Source organism: Micrasema longulum, unplaced genomic scaffold, assembly GCF_059751315.1.
Source record: "Micrasema longulum isolate JH-2025_06_02 unplaced genomic scaffold, ASM5975131v1 h1tg001243l, whole genome shotgun sequence".
In the NCBI taxonomy this organism is placed as follows: Eukaryota; Metazoa; Arthropoda; class Insecta; order Trichoptera; family Brachycentridae; genus Micrasema; species Micrasema longulum.
Window position 1 is genome coordinate 43,790 of NW_028278430.1, and position 22,832 is coordinate 66,621.

The following is a 22,832-nucleotide window of genomic DNA, read 5'->3' on the forward strand; positions in this document are numbered from 1 at the left end:
CAATAATATTTATTAAAGTTCTTATCTCAAAGATTAATTATTCTTAGTTTTTAAACACAGGTGTACTTTTTTTGGTTGAAGTAATAATTTACATAAGTCAGAAAAAACAATAGTTCCTGATGTTCTTATCTACAATAATTATTTTTTTATTTTTTGTAATTCAATTCCATATTCGAACCCAAATAATTTAGAGACGTAAATAAGAAGTCATCACTACTAACTGTCATATCGGTTTTATATGTCATTATTTATTTTTTTATTTAAATATCAAAAACATTCACTTGAAAATGTAATAAGGTATAGTAAAAAATGTTTAAAGTCACTTAAGTAGGTATTCCAAATAGAATATAAAATAGTAGCCATTTAAGATCACATTTTTCTGGGGTAATAAATATTATTTTCTGATAAATATAAGCAAACATGTAATTATTTATTTAATTGTTTTTTTGTAGTTGTAATATTATTTAAGCATTTAAGTTATAATTTAACAATTTACTTCCCAATAATTTATCATTAGCAAGTTACGCATCAGTCAGTAGTTACAGGACACTGATTTCTGTTAACTGGTCATCAACAAATTATTCCATTTTATCAATGATGGAACCAGTCAAAGAATAATAATTAAAAGACTATATATTTTTTTATAAACATTAACGAACTAGATTTTCCCTAAAATTACATTTTGATCTAGCAATCAAATACACACAAACCTCCCGCCTCAACTAACAACTAACAACTAACAAAATTCAACTAAATTGTATTGATGAAAAAGTAATATGTAAAAATTTATCAAAGGGTGGTTATGGATAATGGAGCCGAGAGAAATCTCTTCAGAAAAAAAAAACACGAATCAAGGAAACGTTAAAAAGAGGTTTGATGTTAAATAGAGGTTTAACTATATTAAAGTAGTAATTAAATGTGAAAATTGAATAGATAATTCACATACATAATGAGAGGTAAGGTGATTTTAGAGTTGGGCGGTAAAGTAAATATTTAGAGTAGGATTATGTATTGTTATTGCCAGAGGGTTTACTTAATTTGACCTAAAAATTTAGTGGTGATTATGACCGTGTCCATGACCAAAGAATGAAGGAACCTCTTCTTCCTTTTTAATGGCAACATCCGCGTCACTTCCGCTGGATGTTAACTCTCCGGTGCTGCTCTCTAACTGCTGTTGCCACATTTCATGGTAGACTCCGATAGACTCCAAAAGTTGTTCATGGCTAAAAAGATAAAATTTACAATTGAATTCGGCTGATTTCAAAGAACTTACGGGTTCAAAAAAAAATTACTTAAAAAAATCATAGTTTTTGTGACTTCGCATTTTTTTTGTTTTTTCTTATACTGAATATTGCGCTTTCAAGATATCAAATAAAATAAAAATGATGTTGCGTATCTATTTCAAACAATTTATTATATTGGATATGTAATTTCTGTTGACAGTATTAAGTATAATCTGGTTTACTTGTATATTTTTTTATATTTTTTTTAATAAATTTATTGCAAAAAAAATAATATACATACTTAATAACAGGGAATCTATATAAAACCAATTAATGTAAAATGAAAACGGATTGTTCTCTGTTTATGATAGTCTCCATCTAACATGGCACAGCCTGTTCTAAGATATCGTATATAATGTTCATATAATGATCCCTACCGTACTAAACATACGAAAACGAATACTGACCTCCCTCTTTCGACAATCTCTCCATCCTTTAAGACCAATATTTCATCTGCATGTATAATAGTAGACAGCCTATGAGCGACAATAAGTGTAGTTCTATTTGCACAAACTCTGGACAGAGCCACCTGGAACAAAATTAGAGGTCAAATCAAATCAATGTACTGTAGAAATACAAACACAAAATGCATGTTTTTTTATGAAAAACGATGGACAGAATTCAATAAATTGAAGTAAGTGGTAAAGAATGACAGTCAATAATATTTGGAAACATGTTATACATACCTGAATATTTCTTTCCGTTTTGGTATCAAGCGCAGATGTGGCTTCATCGAGAAGGACAATGGTTGGTGCTTTTAGAATTGTTCGAGCAATCGCAATACGCTGCTTTTCTCCCCCGCTTAGTCTCAAACCACGTTCCCCAACCTGCCATAAAAAGTTAGAAATATCAAATATTGAGATGCAATAAATTTATGTGGATAGATTAATCCGATTTATTCTATTTTTTTTACTAAAAATAACAGCTACCTGTGTGTCATATGCATCTGGGAATGAGAGGATCTTTTCGTGAATATCGGCATTTTTCGCTGCAGATATGACGTCAACATCGGAAGAATCTATTCTTCCATACTGGATATTATACCTGGAAATGGGGGATTAATCAACCATGATAAACTAATTTCTTTATAATTCTTTTTTGCATAAACTTGTTTAAAAATGTAATCATCGAGCATCGAGCAACAAAATGACACCAACAAATTCAACTACATAAAATATTAAAATAATTCATACGAAAATAGATTATACGAATCACATACTAACTATGGAATAATTGCAAAAAATGAAGATTAAAATTGTACATGAATTTAGTTTTTAAATATTCAATGTTGTTAGCTATGTCACTATAGAATAGCTCCTTTTTGTTTTAATGATGAGAGTTTGTAAAAGGGGTGGATGGGTAAGGGATGGAAACATACAAAATTTGATCCAAAAATAAAACTCTAAATTCCATAATTCTAAATTGAGTAAGTATATACAGTGAAACCTCTATCTATCGTTTTTAAAGGGACTTATTGAAATAAACTATGCAACAATGAATGCGGGAATAAGAGGTCAATACACAAAGGAGATAAGATCGGGTAAAGATACGGCCCTGGCAATCTGCATTACCATTGGCAGGTTAGAATTCTATAAAAGATACAAGTTTCAGGTGTAAATAAATGTATTTAAATAAAATTAGAAAGCAGAACAAAAACAAAAAAAATATTCAAGTTTATTGCATTGGAAATAATCTTTCATCGACATTTGTTTTTTTACTGTTTTATTCCCGTAAGTCAACATTATATTTATGGCTTTGCAAATAATATTTGTTTCAGCATCAGTTATTGAATGTGAGTAGTAGAATGTTTATAATCTTTCGAAGATAGTGCATGCTTCTGAAAATGAAGGTACAGGCGGCAGCTCCTCTTCAGATGTCTCCTTGAACCTCGCGTCACACAAGCTTTCGATAGTTTCTATCCCACACGTCGGGATATTGCCATCAAATGTAGCAAAATTGTTGAAATTCGTCTGTGTATCAAGTCTTAGCCAAACATCTTCAGAAACCTTAACTTGATCTAATTGTCATTATATCTTTTTTTCTCTGTCGAACGTTCTGCGCATTAGAACATACACAAAATATTTAAATATGTCAAATACGCATCGTAATTCAAACGATGAATGCGGTAAAATGGTGGATAGAGAAATGATCGATGCGATCAATTTTTGTATGAAATTATTTCGGAGTTGGAAGAAATAAACGACACATCCGGTAAAACGATTATTCAAGGAACGATAGATTTGTACTAAATTTTTTTTTTCTCTTAGCATATATTACTGGTTCTTTGATATTTTATTTATTTATTATCATATTACACACATAAATTATACAATTTTACAAAGTTGCTTTGACTATCTAAATAGGGTTATTTACCTCTAAGCTAGTCAAAAAATATATAAAAAACAGTAATCAATACATAGAAAAAATAAATAGAGGTAGTAGACATAGTGAAAATAAAGTGAAAAACATAGTAAAATACATAGTAAAAAAACATAGTAAAAAGTGTAGTAAAAGACATAGTGAAAAACATATTTAAAAACCCAATATTCAATCAAAGGTAAATTTTTAATTGAAAAACTTTACTTGATGGTATTGTTGAAGAGAACAGTGTCTTGTGGAACAACTCCGATAGCAGCCCTGAGAGATTCCTGAGTTACAGTACGAACATCTTGACCATCAATACAAACGGAACCAGAATCCACATCGTAGAATCTGAAGATCAATCTGATTATTGTGGATTTACCAGAGCCAGTGGGACCCACCTGTGAATGAAATATTCAATACATTTAGATTTATTACATTTTAATCATGTAAATCTAACATTTGAAATTACATACATACAACTTTTATACATTACATTGTGAGTTTTAATACACACATTAACTGACTTACAGGAGTTTTATTTCTAATCGGTGTATCACTAAATCAAAAGAAGTGTTATTTGTTTATTTTATTTAAAAACTTTACAGTTCATTTAATTACAAAATAATACATCACATATTTTATGTACAAGCATGATTAAAAGAAAACATAAAAGTATATTAAAGCTAAAACAAGAAAATAACGACCCTGAGACAAGATCTAGTCTTAATTAGTGATAGTTTAAATCTAGAAAGATTTACACCAAAAAAGTCCAGATTCTATCTCGAGTTTACAAGATGACACAATCAGGACATTGGTCCATGCAAGCCATAGTTAAAAATATTTCATGATAGTTGAGACTACCGAAGTAAATAGCAGTGGTCTTCTGCTATTATTTTAAGTTAATATTAAAAATAAAACGCTTTGGTTGTACAATTTCATTTCATTTTACAATAAATTTATGTTCAATCTATACATACATAATTTATTTACTATTTTTTACGATTTATACTTGGGTTAAACGCTAAAGAAATTTATTTTGGACTTTCTCAATCAAATCTGAGTAAATTTTGTAGTGTGTAGACCAGGGGTGCTCAAACGGTCGATCGCGATCGACTTGTCGATAGGGAGTGCTTTTTGAGTTGATCTAGAGAAAAATATCTGTTCATATTGTGCGGAAAACTAATATCTATGCCACGATACACCCTACCTAGACGACAATCCTGCATCACACATACTTGTAGCGTCTCAGAGTCGATTGAGGTAGATCGCCAGCGGTTCAAGTTTGAGCACCCGTGGTGTAGACCATTTGAAAGTAATTTTTTGTTTTCATTATGATTTAAATACATATTAACACTGGAAAGGAAAAAGTTACCAAGCGACATGTAGCAATTTTACAGAAGAGGGAATTATTTTGTTTTTAATTGATAAAGATTCTTGTATTTTAAATTTTTATTTAAATTATGTAGGAATCACGCCAAAATAATACATATATTAGGTTAGGAATAAATTCACTATATTTTTAATTTTTACAACCTGAAAGGGAAAAACGTGTCGAAAGCGACTAAAAAAATTTGCAGTGTATACAGGGCCGATACTCTTTCGGTTCGTGCTGCACAACAGTGGTTTGAGCAATTTCTTTCTGGCGTAGTGGAGGTGAATGATGCACCACGCTCTGGCAGGCCTGTCATCGAAAATGTCGATAAAATCATGGAAAATATCGAGATAGACCGTCATGTTAGCAGTCATAGCATCGCCCAGGGGCTGAATATCGATCATAAAACCGTTTTGAACCATTTGCAGAAGGCTGGATTTAAAAAAAAGCTCAATGTTTGGGTGCCACACGAGCTGACAGAAAAAAACCTCATGGACCAAATTTGCATCTGCAAATTGCTGCTGAATCGCAACCAAATCGACCCATTTCTGAAGCGGATGGTGACTGGTAATGAAAAGTGTGTCTCTTACGGCAATGTCAAGCGACAGAGATCGTAGTCGAAAGCCAAGGAAGCAACCCAGACAGTGGCCAAGCCAGGACTTACGGCCAGGAAGGTGTTGCTGTGTGTTTGGTGGGATTGGCAGGGAATACTCTACTATGAGCTGCTCCCCTATGGCCAAAAGCTCGATTCTGCCCTGTACTGTGAACAACTCGACCCTTAGAAGCTGGCGATCAATCAGAAGTGGCTAGCATTGGTGAATAGGAGAGGAATCGTGTTTGATGACGCGCCAGAAGCTCCGGGAGTTTGGATGGGAAGTTCTTATGCATCCACCCTATAGTCCGGACCTGGCACCAAGTGACTACCACCTGTTCCTGTCTATGACCAACGCGCTTGGGGGTACAAATTCGGCCTCAATAGAGGCCTGTGAAAATCGGCTGTCCGAGTTTTTTGCCAATAGGGACAAGGGCTTCTACGAGAGGGGCATTATGAAGTTGGATTTTCATGGGCAACAAGTTATTGAACAGAAAGTATCTGAAATGCGTCAATCAGTAAAATGTTGCATTTTACTCAATTAGTAAGGAGTATGCCAAAGTACAATTTTAGTTTATAAAATCAATGCAATTCTAGTAATCAAACAAACAATAAATTCTACTCGCCAGAGCCATTGTCTTTCCAGGTGGAACATTGAAAGAAATGTTCTTTAGTATAACCCTCTCAGGGACATAACTGAAGGAGACATTTCGGAAGTCCACACCTCCCTTCCTCGCCAGTAAGGCAGGAGCGCCGAGGGCATCCGTAACATCAGACTTTTCTTTAAACAGATCAAACATGTTCTCCATGTCCACAAAATTCTTCTGAATGGCCCTAGAAATTAAAAACAAAAATAAATAAAGCAACTCATCTAGATTATTTTTTGTTACTTAAAGGCAGATGATCAGCCTTACGCTTCAGACAAGTCAAGAAAATATGAGCCCATTGCAAGTGAAGTGAACTGACATTTAAAAGATGAAGTAAACTCATTGCTTACATTTCTGTAATCAATTTAATCCAAAAACCTTTTTTTACTAGTTCTTTAAGTACAAAACATCTATGCTAATTAAAAATTATCAAAACTGTTTAGTAAGAGTTAGACAATTTTGTGAGTCGGTTCACTTTACCTGCAATGGGCTCATATGAAATACTGTAATGAATTTCATATTTTTAAATTAATATTTCACGTCAATCATGTCAGGAATCCTAGTCCCTAATACAACGTGGAAATAAATATTAGAATGGTAATTAATTAAGTTTATGAGAAATAATCACATATCGTAAATGAATTAAGCGAAGGACGAAAGGACTGATAAAATAAAAATATTTCAAAACATTTGTTAGTGTCAAATACAGCATCGGTGTTTAAGATGTATCAGGTAGTTTTTATTATTTAACTGACTGGTAACGCTATGAACGTTTATAGAATGCTGTGATCGGTTGGCATATCAAATATTAGTTATAAATGGTATCAGGCTTACATAGGGATGTGTATAAAACTGGCCCATAATGTATCCATCGAACGTGTACCATTAGGAAATAAAGTAGATAAAATGTGAATTTAAATAAACCCTACCTGTAGAATGTTCCAAACCAATTAAGTGGCACATAAAGCTGAATTATATAGCTTGAGAAAAGAACATAATCTCCCACTGTAAGACCATCATGGTCCAAAACCATTTTGAGGCAAAGGAGAGATCCAGCCAGTAAACCTAGAAAGAAAAAAATGTATCCAAAAATTAGACAATGTAATACTTTGAAACGGTTTGTGGTTCCGTGGATAGGGTCGTGGACTCATGGATCAGAGGTCCAAGGTACTCCGCTCTACCACAACTTAGTTCCCATTTTCTCATACATAATGAGTTATTTATGCCTCTTTGAAAATGGCTAAATCATATGGTAAATCATAAAAACGCAATATTTCATTTTTTGAAAAAAAAATTACATACTTCTATATAAATTTAGCATATTTAGTGTGAATAATATTAAGTGTACATTCAAAATAATATAATTGGTCTTTTGTTTTGTTTTTACTAAATAAAGAACTATGTACTCACCTCCACAAACAATAATATTTTGTGTAGTGTTTAAAATATTCAGTGTAATTGTCGATTTCCACTCTTCAATCTAGAAAATAAAAATAAGATACAAAAATGGAATAATTAGAAAACAAATGTTACCAAACATTAAAAATGAGGCTTGAACAATGCATAGACTATTAGAAAATTGAAGTAAAATTATAACAATTTAACCTGAAATTTGTCTATAGCTTCTCTAAAGCCATCAACTTCATATTGTTCAGCTCCATAATATTTGACAGTTTCAAAATTGAGCAAAGAGTCGACAGAACGAGCTTTCTGGGCATTGTCTGCTAAATTCATTCTTCGTTGAAATTTTGTACGCCATTCTGTTACTCCAATTGTTGCCGCTGGAAAAAAAGAAAAACATTAAACTTTAAAAAATTACATAAGACATAAAACAAATTATCTCAAATCAAAGTTTAAAAAAATATACTACTTTACAGTGTATATTTTTGCATTAGTTTACATAATTAAAACTAAAAAGAAACACCGATTTATTCAAGTACGAATAATATCAGTCAGCATTGCTAATTACAGAGGACAAGCTTGATTCTGGACCCTATTAACATGAAATATTTATTTGAAGAGGATTGCATTGTGTACAATAATTAATATAAGGACTTATCTGGACAGAAAATGTTGGTCATGGAAGACATTTTTTTTTAACAAAAATAAAATAAAACCCCGCTATCAACCTATTGAAATTAATCCAAAACCGTCAGCCGTTCCCTAATAGCCCGATTCTTTAAGGTCTTTGGCAATAGCACTCGCTCTCCATTCAGTAGTCCGGCGCTTTAAAGATCTAGGCTTGGAGGGAGAGAAGTAATTTACGGAGAACAATAAATTTACACAGGTCGCAGGAGTTTGTTTGGCAATGACCCCAACCTACTAGAATAGGAAAGAATTGATAGGATGACACACATGCAGGCGATAAAAAAATTGTTCGCTGAAACACATATTTGAAGGTAAAAGAAAAATTATTAACTTTTGTAAACCTAATATAAAATTCCCCAAACCTTAAGATGCATAATGTAATACTCCTACTTAATAAGAAACCATTAAACAGTACGTAAGTTTATGATAATGAGAGGGAAATAAAAATTGAATTAAAAAGATAACCTTATAATTATGTAACACATTATCAGCTAACAATGTCACCATTATGAAGTCATACATGCAAATTTTTCAGATTAAAGAGGTCAACATTTTTAGTAGTAGGAGAAATTCTAAATTTGTGATTCTTAAATTAAACACAATAAAAAAATAATTGAGATTTTATTTTATTTATTACTCAAGTATGCTCAAAAGCATTTTACTTGTCTTGAATACTATGCTAAAGGATATCAATTACATGTGATGAACGTTGTAATGATTTAGATAACAATTTTAATCCTAAAATATTCTCATACAAATATTCCCGCCATAAACGTTTTTTTAATTTTTCATCACCCCGGTTTTACGCTTAAAATTTTTCGGAATTAATTTGATGCGTCAAAAAAGGCAAAATTATGTCGTAATAATGATGCCGCCCGCGCGCCACCGCGTGTGCCACGCAAATGAAGAATAAAAAAAGTTAAACAACTAATTAAGGATAAATTATTGTCTTAGCCTAAATTCAAAGCAGGTGCAGTGTAATTGGCCTTTTTGTTTAAGTGTCTTCCTTTACGGTTAGTCTTAGTTTCCATTTGAACAAAACCGTCATATTGACTTGTACAAATTATGATACGGAGTTGACAAACGTTTAGAAATAATAAAGTTTTAATATTATTAAATTGCGATGTTTAAAACATAACAATAGAAATATGTATGTACGAGGGCTGACCGTAAAATAAGGACTCCAAGGCGCTGCGGTCGGGAGGAACGATTTTACGTGCAATCTGAGAACACTGGCGTGTAGCCTGGTTCCCCTACTCCAAATCCCTACCACGCTATGCAAAGCTTAGTCTCAGCATCGCAGTCATTAGTGATGGAGCTTCCACTCGCTGTACAGAATTAAAAAACGGACATACAGATGTCCACGATGAAAAGCGTGCTGGATGTGACATGATCCCTGATGTCAGTAATATTGTCAATTTTTTTTCACAAGGTCCATAAGAAGATGCCATGCGCTACCTGAGTGACACGGCGGGAGAGTTTCATGACACAGGCATGAAAAAGATGATACATTTCAATGGTGATTATGTAGAAAAATAGGAAAATGCCCAAGCTTTCCAAAAATGTACATGTTAATGCAAATAAACATGTTTTATTTATTTATTTAAAACTTCAAGTATAAAGAATAAGTACTTTGGCAGACTTATTGCTAAAAGCAATATCTTCCAGCCAACCACAAACCCTGTGAAAAATCATTGGAGACCTTATTTTACAAACTGCCATCGTAAATACTGTATATAATTTTACGGTACCAACATTTTTACATCCTGTAATTTACACTAAGTAAAAAATGCTCCATTTGTCATAAATAAATCAAATTAATAAATCAAATTAATAAATTATAAATAAGCACACATACTATTTATGAATGCAGGTATCTGATTTTAGATAATTGTCTAGTTGAATTGGAATTTAAAAAAAACTTACCTATATATAGCACCATTGTGATGAAGACGATTAGACCGAACCAAGCATTGAAAGAGGACACGAAGAACACAACAGCGATGATGATGTCCACAATAGTCGGGGTGATGGAGAACAGGATGTAGTTGAGGAGGTTATTTATGGAGTCTGTACCGCGGTCCATCACTCTCAGTACCTCTCCAGTCTTCCTACTGAGGTGCCAGCGGAGAGGCAGAGCATGCAAGTGTCTGAATAGTTCCACCTGAGAATATTATACTGTTATATATTATATACAGACAACTCCTCTTTCACAGTAGTAGTCGCTCGATTGTGGAATAATCTACCCACTAATGTTAGAGACGCCCCTTCTTTATTTACATTTAAGTCAAGATTGAAATGTCACTATCTAAATATTTAAATTGTTCCTTTATCCTCCTTCTTTCCTTCCCATCCCCTCTCCTCTCTTCATAGTATACTTAGTGTAAATTTTTAAAGATATTTTTATTTTGTTAATCTTTGTTTTTAATTTTTGTATAAAATTGTAAGATTCAATATGTCCATGTACTTGTAATTTTCTCAAACTGAACGGTTTGGGTAGGTATGAAGAAATTACCTTAAGGCAATATGCCCGCCCTTATATGTATATATATTGTATATGTATATAAAGTGTCAAATAAATTAACTTACAAAAAAAATCACAAATCACAATTTAAGACACCAAAACAATTATACGCTAAAACAATCCTCACTTACGCATTAAAAAACTATTCATACTCAACATGTGAAACCATGATATAGTCGGACGACAAACATAACCCCAAGGATACACCACAAATCAATCATAGAATTACATTATCTTCAATATAAAGACAACTCAAACAAATACAAACTTATACCACCTTGGGTCAAAGAGACTGAAGTATTATATAATTAAATCAATAAACTATTTCCACTGTCCACTAAGACAATAAGTAATGAGAAAATTTTTTAAAAGGTTATAAAAAATAATAATGGAGACAGGTTTGTATCATGGATTGTATTATTCCCCCGAACCAATTTTGAATTTCTTATTCCATTAAAATGTGTCCACGGCACGGGTTACCCCAGGGAAAAGATATGAAAAAAAAATATATATTTGAACTGAAAAAAAAAGTAACAAATATAATTTCAATGGAGATTGATAAATTTTTTGAGAAGACAATTTGAGGCATGTAAATACATGAATAGATATCCATGGATACTTGAAAATTTGTTTGACTTAATAAATAGCAGTGACATATTTTAGCAAAACAAATCTAGTGCGGCTTTTGTGACTAACATGTAGAGGAGGTAGAGAAGAAATTAGTTTGAAAAAAATATATTAAAGCTAAAATTATACTAAATATAAAAATTAAAATAAATAAATAAAATGTTATACAAACTATTTCAAATTGATGTAAATTTGTATCTTTCAATGGAGGCATGTAAAAGTGTCTATCTAGTAAAAGAGACAAAAGGACAATTTCGTTAAAGACAATATTCTTCTTTTATAGCTATAAAAAGTATTAAGAAAGGATTGAATACTTTTACATAGCTAGAATTCACTCACTAAGAGTGAGAGGTGAGTGCTCTCACGTCATCAGGATCGAACAATAGTTCCTTGAGAATGCGGATTTGTATTTGACTAACCTCAATTTCTCTGGCTGTGTATTGCTGTACTCGAATCCAGAGGAAAGATCTCAAGTTGTTGAGAAGGCCCATACTGCCGGCTCCTCCTCCCTGAAGGAACTTGAACAGTACATACACGAGCACTAGATCCCATCGGAACACCAAATGAGTCGCATCGGAAATGCTATCAACTGTAACACAAATACAGACGTGTGAATATTATATAAATTACTTAACAATCGGTTGAACAGTCTATTGCTTTAATATCAGCAATAATGTCCAAAATCGAAGAAACTAGAAATGGCTAAATATTTGGTCCTAATTCCTGCCCTCTGCATGTGATGTATCAATTAAATCACAACACAAATTTACGGGGTCATAACTGGAAGCTTTATCTTCTCTAATTCCACCTCAATCCCAAGAAAAACATCCTTTCTAGCAGGGTAGTTTCAGACTGGAATAAATTAGCAAGTCTAGTTGTCCATTCCATTTTGGTCAACCAGTTCAAATCCTTCAATTTCAATTCCCGACATGGTTGACATGAAACATGTGTTTAAAGGTGGTTCTACACTATAATATTTCATTGTTTCCTGAATGGCACCAATGCAGTGTCCTATGCACAACTGGGTGGGGGTAGGGAAATGATTATGCCTGTTAATAAAGTAGCTGATATATATCTGAGATTCCGGAATGCTCTTATGAGACGTGTATTGAAAGAATGTAAACTATATTTCACATATTGTATTTTATTACACAAATCTTCAAAAAAATGCAACAGGGTCTTCGAGAGAGACCGTGGATGGATCCACACGAGGGTATCCAAGTAGGTGAACATCTACCCTACTCTCTATGGTGGGTGTCACTCGATGTAAAGAGAATCTCTAAAGGTGGGGGTGCCTCTATGGTGATGATATCCTGTGTGTCTGCGGCTTACCCCAGGACGACAGCCACCTACTGACATGCCCACTGATGGGAGAAGGCGGGACTCCTGGGAACCTTATTGTGGCAAATGAAAAGGCGATAGCTGTTGTCGCTTATTGCAGTGGCAGGGTTTAATTCAGCCGGTCAAGAATTAAAATAATAATTTCAATTCTTTAAATACTTCAAGTTATTTATTTATCAAGAAATTTGGAACAAATTTTGTTCAATGCATCCTAGAATGCATTCACAGTTTGATTTTGGATACAATAATCCACGATTAGAGAAAGTTTATTTTGTTTGTGTTAACAGACAGATCTATCATCAATCATTCTTATCATATACCACCCACAAAACTGCTATATTTTCAAACTACAGTTTCAGGGCTGGACTGTGAAACTTTAGAGGAACATTTCTCATGGTAAACTTTATAAGTAATCCTATCAATTTGAAAATGAAAAAAATCCTTTATGTCTCAGACTAGAACCCCTTCCACAAACCCCTATCCCTCCCCTACCTGACCACTTTCATAGTCCGCGTCTAGTACATATCGTGTCATTGGTGAAATATGTTTTTGATCCCTTTTTTTTAATTAAAAAAATGCGATATTCCAAAAAATTTATTAGGATATTTAAAAAATATTTTTTTAGAATCGGGTTGTGATCCTGTGGCTAGTGTCTTAGACTCACGGATCAAAAGTCCGTGGTTCGAATCTTATTCTATCCCAACTTGATTCCCGTTTTCTAGTAGTGAGTTATTTACAACTCGCTGAAAATGGCCCTCAAAATTAATATTAGGGTAAATCGTAAAAAAAAATAAGGTACAGCCCTGAAAAACTGTGTATTATACAATTAATATTGACCTGACGATTTATTTATCTTTTATCATAATATCAACAATAATCAATGGTAAGTTTAACTACCAAGCATAGATACTTAATATGTAAACATACCTATATATTTGCTGTAAATGGGTACATAAAGGTTGATAACTCTTCCGGCAAGCAGTGCCAAGACACAAATAAAAACTTGAAACTGAAGCCACCCATCATTTTTTGGCCACATGAAAGGTAGCAGTGTACGTAACTTGGTCCACGCATTACTGAATGTCGAGCGGTTCTCATCATTTATCTAAAACAATAAGAAATACCAATATTAATCAAATAAATATGATTTACCTCAAGGATAATACTTAGAGCCAATCTTATTTTTAATTTAGATTATAGATATAAAAAGTCATCATTTCCAAGTCGTATTTTTATTTAGTCGTAAAAAAAATAATATAAATTTGTATAATACAGAATATTATCTACATATTTTTAATCCAATAAATGGAATATTTTTTAAATGTAGAGATGTTTATAGCTCCATCGAGACTTTTTGGGAATACATTAAACACTTTTAAGCCTTTATAAAACAGGTTGTTTTTAGTTCCAGTCATCTTCACATTAGACAGCCTGAATTTGTCTCCACTTCTTGATCGATGCTTGTGAAAGGGCTCGTTGCACCTGATTCTTTCAACGTGTCATTAGGAAGTAGTCCGCTTTTTAATTTGTAAATGGACGAAAGTGTATTTAACAAATCACTTTGTAAAGCGCCCTTGAGGTATTATATTAAGGAAATGGTGCTAGTTATTCATAATAATAATAAAAAACTAAATTTCTTATATTTTAAGGGTTTTTGATTAACATTATATATGAATGTATTATTAATTTGACGTGTTTGATGAGGTTGTGAGTAATTTTAAAAAGGAACATGCTTTATACTAAAGGTGTTAAAATTTCAATTCAATAATTTTTTTATAAAAAGACTGCTAATGTTAATTATTTAATGTAAAATTTATCAGATGAAAGATTAGTTTTAATGAAGGTAAATAAATCAATACGCAATGTTAATGTTCAATAATTATTTTTTAAACTTACCAGTGAAGATATCGGTATCCTGGCAGAGTTAACATTGTGTGAGTTGAGATATTCATAGTGCTGTACTATTCCAGGTGCACGAAGTCCCAGTGCAAATATAACCATACAAGATACGTATCGCGCTACAAACAGTCCCATCTCTATTCGATCTTCGAGACTGAAAGTTGGAAAAAATAAAAACATTATTGTAGGACAAGGAAGGACAGCAGCAGAAGCAACCATTGACCAACGGCCTTGCGTCTGAGGTCCAGAAACTGTTTTATCAAAGCCATCTTCTCTACTGAATCCTTACAACAATGGAGAGTGACTGTGGCAGCAGGATCTTCGAGCAAGACTGCGGATGGATCTACATGAGGGTATCCAAGTTGATGAACATCTACCCTATTCAATATGGATCACCATCAACAGACTTAAAGATATCCCGAATGACTGCGGCGCAACCCGGGATGACAGCCACCTACTGACATGCACGCTGATGGGAGAAGGCTGCAGCCCTGGAAATCTTATTAGTCCCCGCATATTAGAGTGGCAGTGTTTGGTAACCATTATTGTACCTACTTACATTTGGAGTTCAAAATAAAAAGAAAATAGCAAAACAAATGACTTTCAAATAACCTGGACATGAAAATTTATTTTAACAGTGGAAATATATGCAAAGGGTTAGTTATTTCATGTAGGTTCCCTATCTTAAATGTAAACAAAACAATAGTCTGCTTCTCTACCTTTTATTAGAAAACATAAGTGACAATTATATTTTAAAGAGTTTGACTTTTTTTATTCACGAGTGTTGATTTTGTTTGTTTTAAGTCTTATTTTCATATGATCATTTATTATAATATTAAACTTGTTGGCCCTTTTGTTGCCATAGTACGTAGTGTTATTTTAATTATTATATCTAATTTCATTCATGGTGTCCCAAATTGAGTTTTGGTAATCCTGGAAATCTAATGCATTATAATGTATTATATTCTGTGTTATGTGATATAAAAATATATTTTTTTTAAAGTTATGATTCTCATTTTTAAATGTTATGTGAAATACCACAAAATAATTTATATAATTTAAAACACACCTTAAATATTTACAATATATTTGATTTTATACACCGTTATTTTGACTAGTGAGTTTTATAATTTCCATGTTCTGACTTACTAGATTTGTTTTAAAAATATGTTATAATACTAAAACAAAGAGTACAGGCATTAAATAATATAAAAATAAATACTTATTTAAAAATCACACTTACTTTCTTAAGTGCCACCACCAACCTTCCTTTTTGATGTTAATAAAGGACAGATTTTCCATTATAAATATGAGTGTCCAGAATATGAGCAGCACAAATCCATGTCCCTTGGGTGGCACAGAAGGTAAAAGGTATCTTCTCTCCAAACCCATTAGGTATACGGAAAATGGGAATATTATAATGGTCACAACCAAAGACAATATCTGCAAACATACACAAAAACATTAGGAATTTTCACGAAAAGAATTACTCAAATTATCAACATTCATTTGCCTATTAATAGCAGGGGGATTTGCATTGGTACGCCGATTGTAGCGTGTTTTAATCATTTATTATATAATTGTATCATCTTTAGAGATTGAAATGAAAGAACTAATTGACCGAATAGATGCTGCTAGTTCAGATCTGGGACTCTCAATGAATACGAGCAAAACTAAGCTTATGATCATTGATCGAGCTAATAAAGTAGCGCCAGTATCCTTACTGCGCAACTTAGAAAGAGTCAACAATTTCATTTATCTAGGTTCTCTCATCAGCGATGGCGGTGGGTGTGAAGGTGAAATCGGTACTGCCAAAAGTGCTATGAGTCGGCTGGTGAAGATCTGGAAGAATCGCAGTATAACCATTAACACCAAAAAGAGACTGGTGAAGGCCTTGGTTTTCTGTGTTCATGTACGGTGTGGAGTGTTGGATACTGAGGGAGTTAGAAAAGAAAAAATCGAAGCTATCGAGATGTGGTGTTGGCGGCGAGTGCTGCGGATTCCGTGCACGGCCAGACGTACGAATGCATCTATTCTCCAGGAACTGGACATAGGAGAAAGACTGATATCCATGTGCGAGAAAAGAATCCTGCAGTTCTTTGGTCATATTTCCAGGGGAGACTCTGATAGTTTGGAGAAAACTATTCTCCTGGGAAGTGTCAAAGGGACAAGGTGCGTGGACGTCAACCGACAAGATGGAGCGGCACAGTCACTATGTTATCAGAATCATCACTGACGAATGCCTATAGAAGAGCACAAGACTGTTTCAGATGGAGGGAGACTGTCCACAGACGATCCATGCCTGGAGTCAGGCGTAATCACCATACTCAGACATGAGGCACGGATTGAAGAGATATAACTGTAAAATTGTGATTCGAGTGCTAGTCAAAGAACTATCAAATATGGCAGTGAATAAAAACCTTTAAAAATAAATATTTCATGTATTCGTCGTCGGGAATCAAACCCGTGTCTCATGCATAACCAAATGAGCTTAGGTCACAGTTCAATATCAAAATTAGTTTTCAGAATCTAATAGCAATACTAGTAGGTACTAGATATAGAATAACATTATTAAAATTTGAGTATACAGGTTCTTAGTCAAACCACACCCAATGCCCATGTTTGGAGAGTATAAGAGTATAATGTTTTATTATGTACATAATGTTGAACTCAAATGTACTAATACAATATTTTAATAATCAAATTTATTGATATTAATTTTATAGTCACGGATATAAAGCAGTATGGGTTTTATATTATTTTACAAAAAAACATAATTAGACACAATAAAAAAAAGGGTTAACTTAGTGTTATCAATGTATTTGATACACATACTGATTTAAGTTTGAACCCATTGAAGTTATTACATAAATAGTTTAATCAAACTTATTTCATTAAACATACTTTATTTTTAAAATTCTGTAAGATAAGTAATCTTATTTTTTTTTAGCACTAATTAAGTACAAAGATAAACAGTATAATAATTCTTAATGAAACACTAATTACATTCATAAAATGGTAGTGGTAATTTGTGTTAAATAAAAAGTATATTGATGAGAAATTTTGAGAGTAAAAATATTTTGTGTACATCACACTAAAAAATAATTTATAATATGCTTTTGACCATGTCATAATAAACTAATGAATTGAAATTACATAAGATTAATGATTTAAAAAACAATTACAATAGTTCATGTTGAAAACATAACAAAAAATCTTAAATTCTTAAGATAATAATAATAATTAAGCAGGGGTTGAGCATAATCATGTGACATATCTCAAATTTATTTCTTGATTCAAATTAATTGTTAAATAATTAATAATATAAATAAACAAATAAAACTACTGATATATATGTATACACTAGATGCAGCACTAACCACCCACCGTGTGTTCCAGCCGATTTAAGTTCCGGAACTTAACTTGTAGTCAGTAAATGTGAAGCAGCGTAAAAAGGCACGACAGACATATAGTCAGTAAGACTTTTTTACTCTACTATCCATTTTGCACGGCAACGTTGATGCGATAACGCGCATTTTTCTAAATAATATTTCAAACTATCGTTCTATGAAGCATCATCTCTATTTAATTATACCTCAGTGATTAAAATATTTTATACAAATGTAAAATAAAGCTCACCATGTATCCATAAATATTCCCATCTTTAAATAAAGTGGCTTGTAGTACAAATCGTGTAATTGCCAAAATAGGGACATACAGTGTGAAACATATTTGTACAATATATAATCTGACATATTGAACATCCGTAACCTCAGTAGAATACCTGAAAGGATCGAATTCTCCAGTTTATTATTACAAATAATTGGACATGAGTTAGCATATTCTAATACAAGAAATATCATTTATTATTCTTTCAAACTAAGTATAATTATCTAGCTTAAAACCTGTAATTATTATTGACCTAGTTGTAAAGGATTGTTTGTATTATCGCTATCTTTACATACAATTTTTAAAGTATTGGATAATGGAGTTAAATTAAAAGATAGAGGAAAATAAATTAATGTTGGAATCGAACCCGAACCTCAAGTATGGTAGGTGAATGCGCATACCACTACACTACGAGGCGGACTCATCTCCACTCTATTTTATTTTTATACTGAATATTAAGACAGCAATAAGTACATGGGGAAAAAAACAAGGCGAAGATTTAGTGAGCACAACTAAAATGAACAGACTGAAAAAAAGAATTTATGAAAGCACGTTTTGTGTGCCAACATTTAAAAAAAAAACAGAGTAAGGGGATCCATTAATAACCTATAGTCAAGCAGAATAATGTCCCATAATTTAATTTATCTCACATTTATTTCTCCAGTTTTTTTTTCAATTTGTGGGAAACCAATATCCATTCTTTAATTATTGAAATTTAAAATGTAATAATAAGAACTTACCGACGGTACATGATGATTTGTATAGTTCCCATCAAAAGAATAAATCCTCCAATAATGGAAGCTCCCACGGTTTCCATAAAGCACTGGGAGATGCCATGGTCCACCCATATTTCATTTAATGTTATATTCGGGGGGCAATACAACATTTTGATTAACTTAAAATAGACAAAAAGTTATTTTTACAAGTATTTAGGGTATACAAGTAGCATGTGCGGTCCATCGTTAGATTGGATGGAACCAATGCTTCCCTAAAAATTTGACTATAATCAGTATCTAATTTTTTTTATCAAATAAGATTACTTATATTATATATGTAAATAAAATCAATATATTGCTGCTCTTACTATAATGTGTCATTAATTTTGAAGATGTTTTTTAAATTGACCTAAATTTATCGTCTTATATTTCACTTAAAGATTCTTCTCATCGTTTCTTTGAATCCCTTAAAATAAATATGTGTATATTTATGTTTTTCCTTTTTTTTTTTAAATGTTATTACTATTTTATTTTTACATCTGTGCATGTTTTTCATTCTTTATTTCAATTTTTAATTACTCTTACAAATTTTCTTCATCTTTAATATTATTTCCATTTGTAAATACTCACTACAAACTACAAACTTTAAAATATCTTTTTTTCACTTAAATTTTAATTTTTAAACAACTTTCATTTATGTTTTTCTTTTTCTTTCTCTTTTTTATACTTTCATAATTAACCTTACATATAATTGCTTTATAATATGGAAACTTCACTGGTCCATTAGAATTAAGTCTAATTGTGTAAAATATTAAACTTTGTAACTGTACTGTATTATTAGTTTCCTGAATAAAAGAAAATAAAAAAAAGATCAGCTATAAGTTGGCTATTTTTTTAATAACTAAAACAAATATTTAAAAATGAGTTTGTTGTTAATCGTAGCGATCTGAGATGGGTTCAATGTTTAATAAAATAAAACTGTGACAAGCCCCAAACCCAACCTTTTGCCTGCATAATTGGGTATGAATTAGACTAAAGTAGAAATCACTGTGCTCTGTCTTATTATGCAATAGGGAATTGCACAAGTATGTTGATTCATTTTAGGCTGGCGCTTGGTATTGAATTAAACAATCCGCACATGCTCAAATTGCAATCTTTGGAAGCTCTGCGGAAGCAGTATTAACTAATCAATTTTTTTTTTCTTCATATATTGTGACTGTTTTATAACAAATGCAGCACTTAAATAAGTTGACACTATGGTATTCTAATATCAAACTTAGAAATATAACAGTACGAGATAAAATGACGGGGGAAAATGAGAAAGCCATGGCATAACCAAGTTCAAAAAATACTTAAAGATGGAACATGTCAAATGTTGGAATAATCGTCGTGTGTGCATGAGAAGATGTATACATGTAGAGGAAGTGAGGTCCCTGTGCAAAGACAGACTTAAGTGGATAAAATTATGCATATTCAATAAATAAATACAATAAAATTATACATATAATTGGAAGACACTATGTAGAAAATATACTTATTGTATTTTTGTGTATTTTTCATTACTTCCTTCTATATCCCCTCTATCCCACCTGCTGACAAGCTTCAAAATAGAGGCTTAGGGTGGTTATTCCTTTTAAATAAAAAATATTTTTTAAATTTTAATTAACCAACATTCTTGTTATTTTTACTTTAGTCAAATTTATTTATTTACGGTTACATATTTATCACAGAAATTTAAATTTAGTTATATATACATGATAGGTTTAATGCGTAGATAATTTTTCTTCAGTTATTTGTATCATAAATATTATTTACTTCGAAGATTTCAATTATTTTTATCCATTTCAATAGTTTTCCCATTTATATAATTAGTATTTAAAAGGAGATTAAATTAAAATATAAATACAAGATAATAAATAAGATAAAAGGTTCATTAATATCATATAAAAATTCAAACTTAAAGTTAACACATATTATGTGTTGAACTATTAATATATTAGATATTTGTATAGGTATAGAACATTATTATTAGAACATACATAAGAATATGTTTATTAGTGCCCTACTTCCAGATTTAAAAATAAATAAGAAAACAAAATAATAAATGTTATCTAGAATGCACTTTAGATAGCTAAAATTTAACCTTAAATTATGAAATAGGCATAAGCCCCATACAAAACAGCTTGTCAAGTTGAATCATTTAAAATTTCGCAGAACTAGTTTATTCATAACACCAAAATAAATTATAATAACTCAAATACATGACTCAACCGCAAATATGAATGTGTTCGACGCATCTGAATGACAAATATAATAACATTACACAAATCAGAATACAAACGAAAAAAACAATTTTATGTATAGAAAAACAATAGACTTTTTCAGTTTTACCGTATATTTTTTAAACACTATAAATGCAATCACTAACTGCGTATCATGTTATTATACTTATCAAACATTACAGCATATTATTATGAAACAGAAAGAACTAACCTATAAATGTTAACCGGTTATGATTGATGAACATGCACACACAATGATGCTAACTGCTAACTGTGCAGATAACGCTTTTGGCCACAAATTTTAAACTACTTCAACCACATCGTTTCTCTTAGTTGCAAGTCATTTCCTATTTCTAAGAAATCATAAACCAACCACCGTCGGGGCGGCGATGACAATTTTGACCGAAAAAGAAAACCCGAGAAAACAGGCTATTGAAAACAGAAACCATGGATAAGCTTTTCTGTCAGAAATTAACCAGACAACTGGCAACACTTCTATGTGATCTACAAAAAATATAGCATTTTTCATTATTTTTAATTTACCATTAGTGTTGTTATGTGCTTGTTTTTTTTAAAATTATTATTATTGCATCTATCATAAAAAATGGAAAATTATTGAGAGGTAAATAATACGCTGCGAAGATGTGTAAATTAATTTAATATAGCCAGAATGTAACACAGTGTGTAAAGTGCTCGCTTAATATCAGGTCATATGCCGTGTTAATGCCTAAACTTACACATGTATCCCAATAATCGATTAATCATTGTAAAGACATCTGTTTATTGTATATGTAGATCCAAATATAGATATTGATATAAATTTGTGGATTAAAGTATCGCTTGTCTTTTATTTCTATAATAAATTACAATGAACTTCCATCAACAGTTTTCACTTACAAACTTGAAACTTTATTATAGATGCTGGCATAATATTTTATCAGCTTAATTACTTCAGCAATAACTAATAATTCTATCCTAAGAAAAATGTGTGCGCTTTTCTAAACAAAGTGTGTTGCAGCTTTATTAAATTATCACACCACTAAAAAGTCTGTCACTCTGCATTATAGCAATTTGAGATCATATGACGATAGAAATGGAGGAAATTTCAAAGAAGGAAATATAGAAGTCCAGGCATTTATGTTTTGTCTGTATTTTAGATCGGGTTGTGGTTCTGTGGCTAGTGTCTCGGACTCACGGACCAAAGTTCTGTGGTTCGAATCCCACTTTACTCCAACTTGATTCCATTTTCTAATAGTGACTTATTTACAACTCGTTGAAAATGGCCCTCAAAATTAAATATTTGGGTAAAAATAAGAACTCAAATATTTCTTTAAAAAAAAAAAATCAAATAAATAAAACAATATGGACGGTCACACAGCGTCTAAAGTGGCAACAACAAGGTAAACCAGCCAATAAAGCCTGTAAATG

General features: G+C 31.9%; 1 protein-coding gene across 1 annotated transcript; it reads right to left on the bottom strand.

The window, feature by feature from the left end:
• Nucleotides 1-247: 247 nt before the first annotated feature.
• Hmt-1 (ABC transporter ATP-binding protein/permease Hmt-1) lies at nucleotides 248-21,857 on the bottom strand. The gene is made up of 17 exons (XM_088234444.1): nucleotides 21,616-21,857; nucleotides 19,147-19,301; nucleotides 18,377-18,521; nucleotides 15,981-16,180; nucleotides 14,735-14,891; nucleotides 13,766-13,943; nucleotides 11,917-12,086; nucleotides 10,273-10,510; nucleotides 7,864-8,039; nucleotides 7,669-7,738; nucleotides 7,188-7,323; nucleotides 6,238-6,445; nucleotides 3,867-4,045; nucleotides 2,213-2,327; nucleotides 1,970-2,110; nucleotides 1,691-1,812; nucleotides 248-1,223 (listed from the first exon to the last, which is right to left on the bottom strand). Exons 2-17 carry the CDS (start codon nucleotides 19,290-19,292, stop codon nucleotides 1,052-1,054), a joined length of 2,553 nt encoding a protein of 850 aa, XP_088090570.1. The 5' UTR covers nucleotides 19,293-19,301; nucleotides 21,616-21,857; the 3' UTR covers nucleotides 248-1,051.
• Between the last annotated feature and the right edge of the window lie 975 nt (nucleotides 21,858-22,832).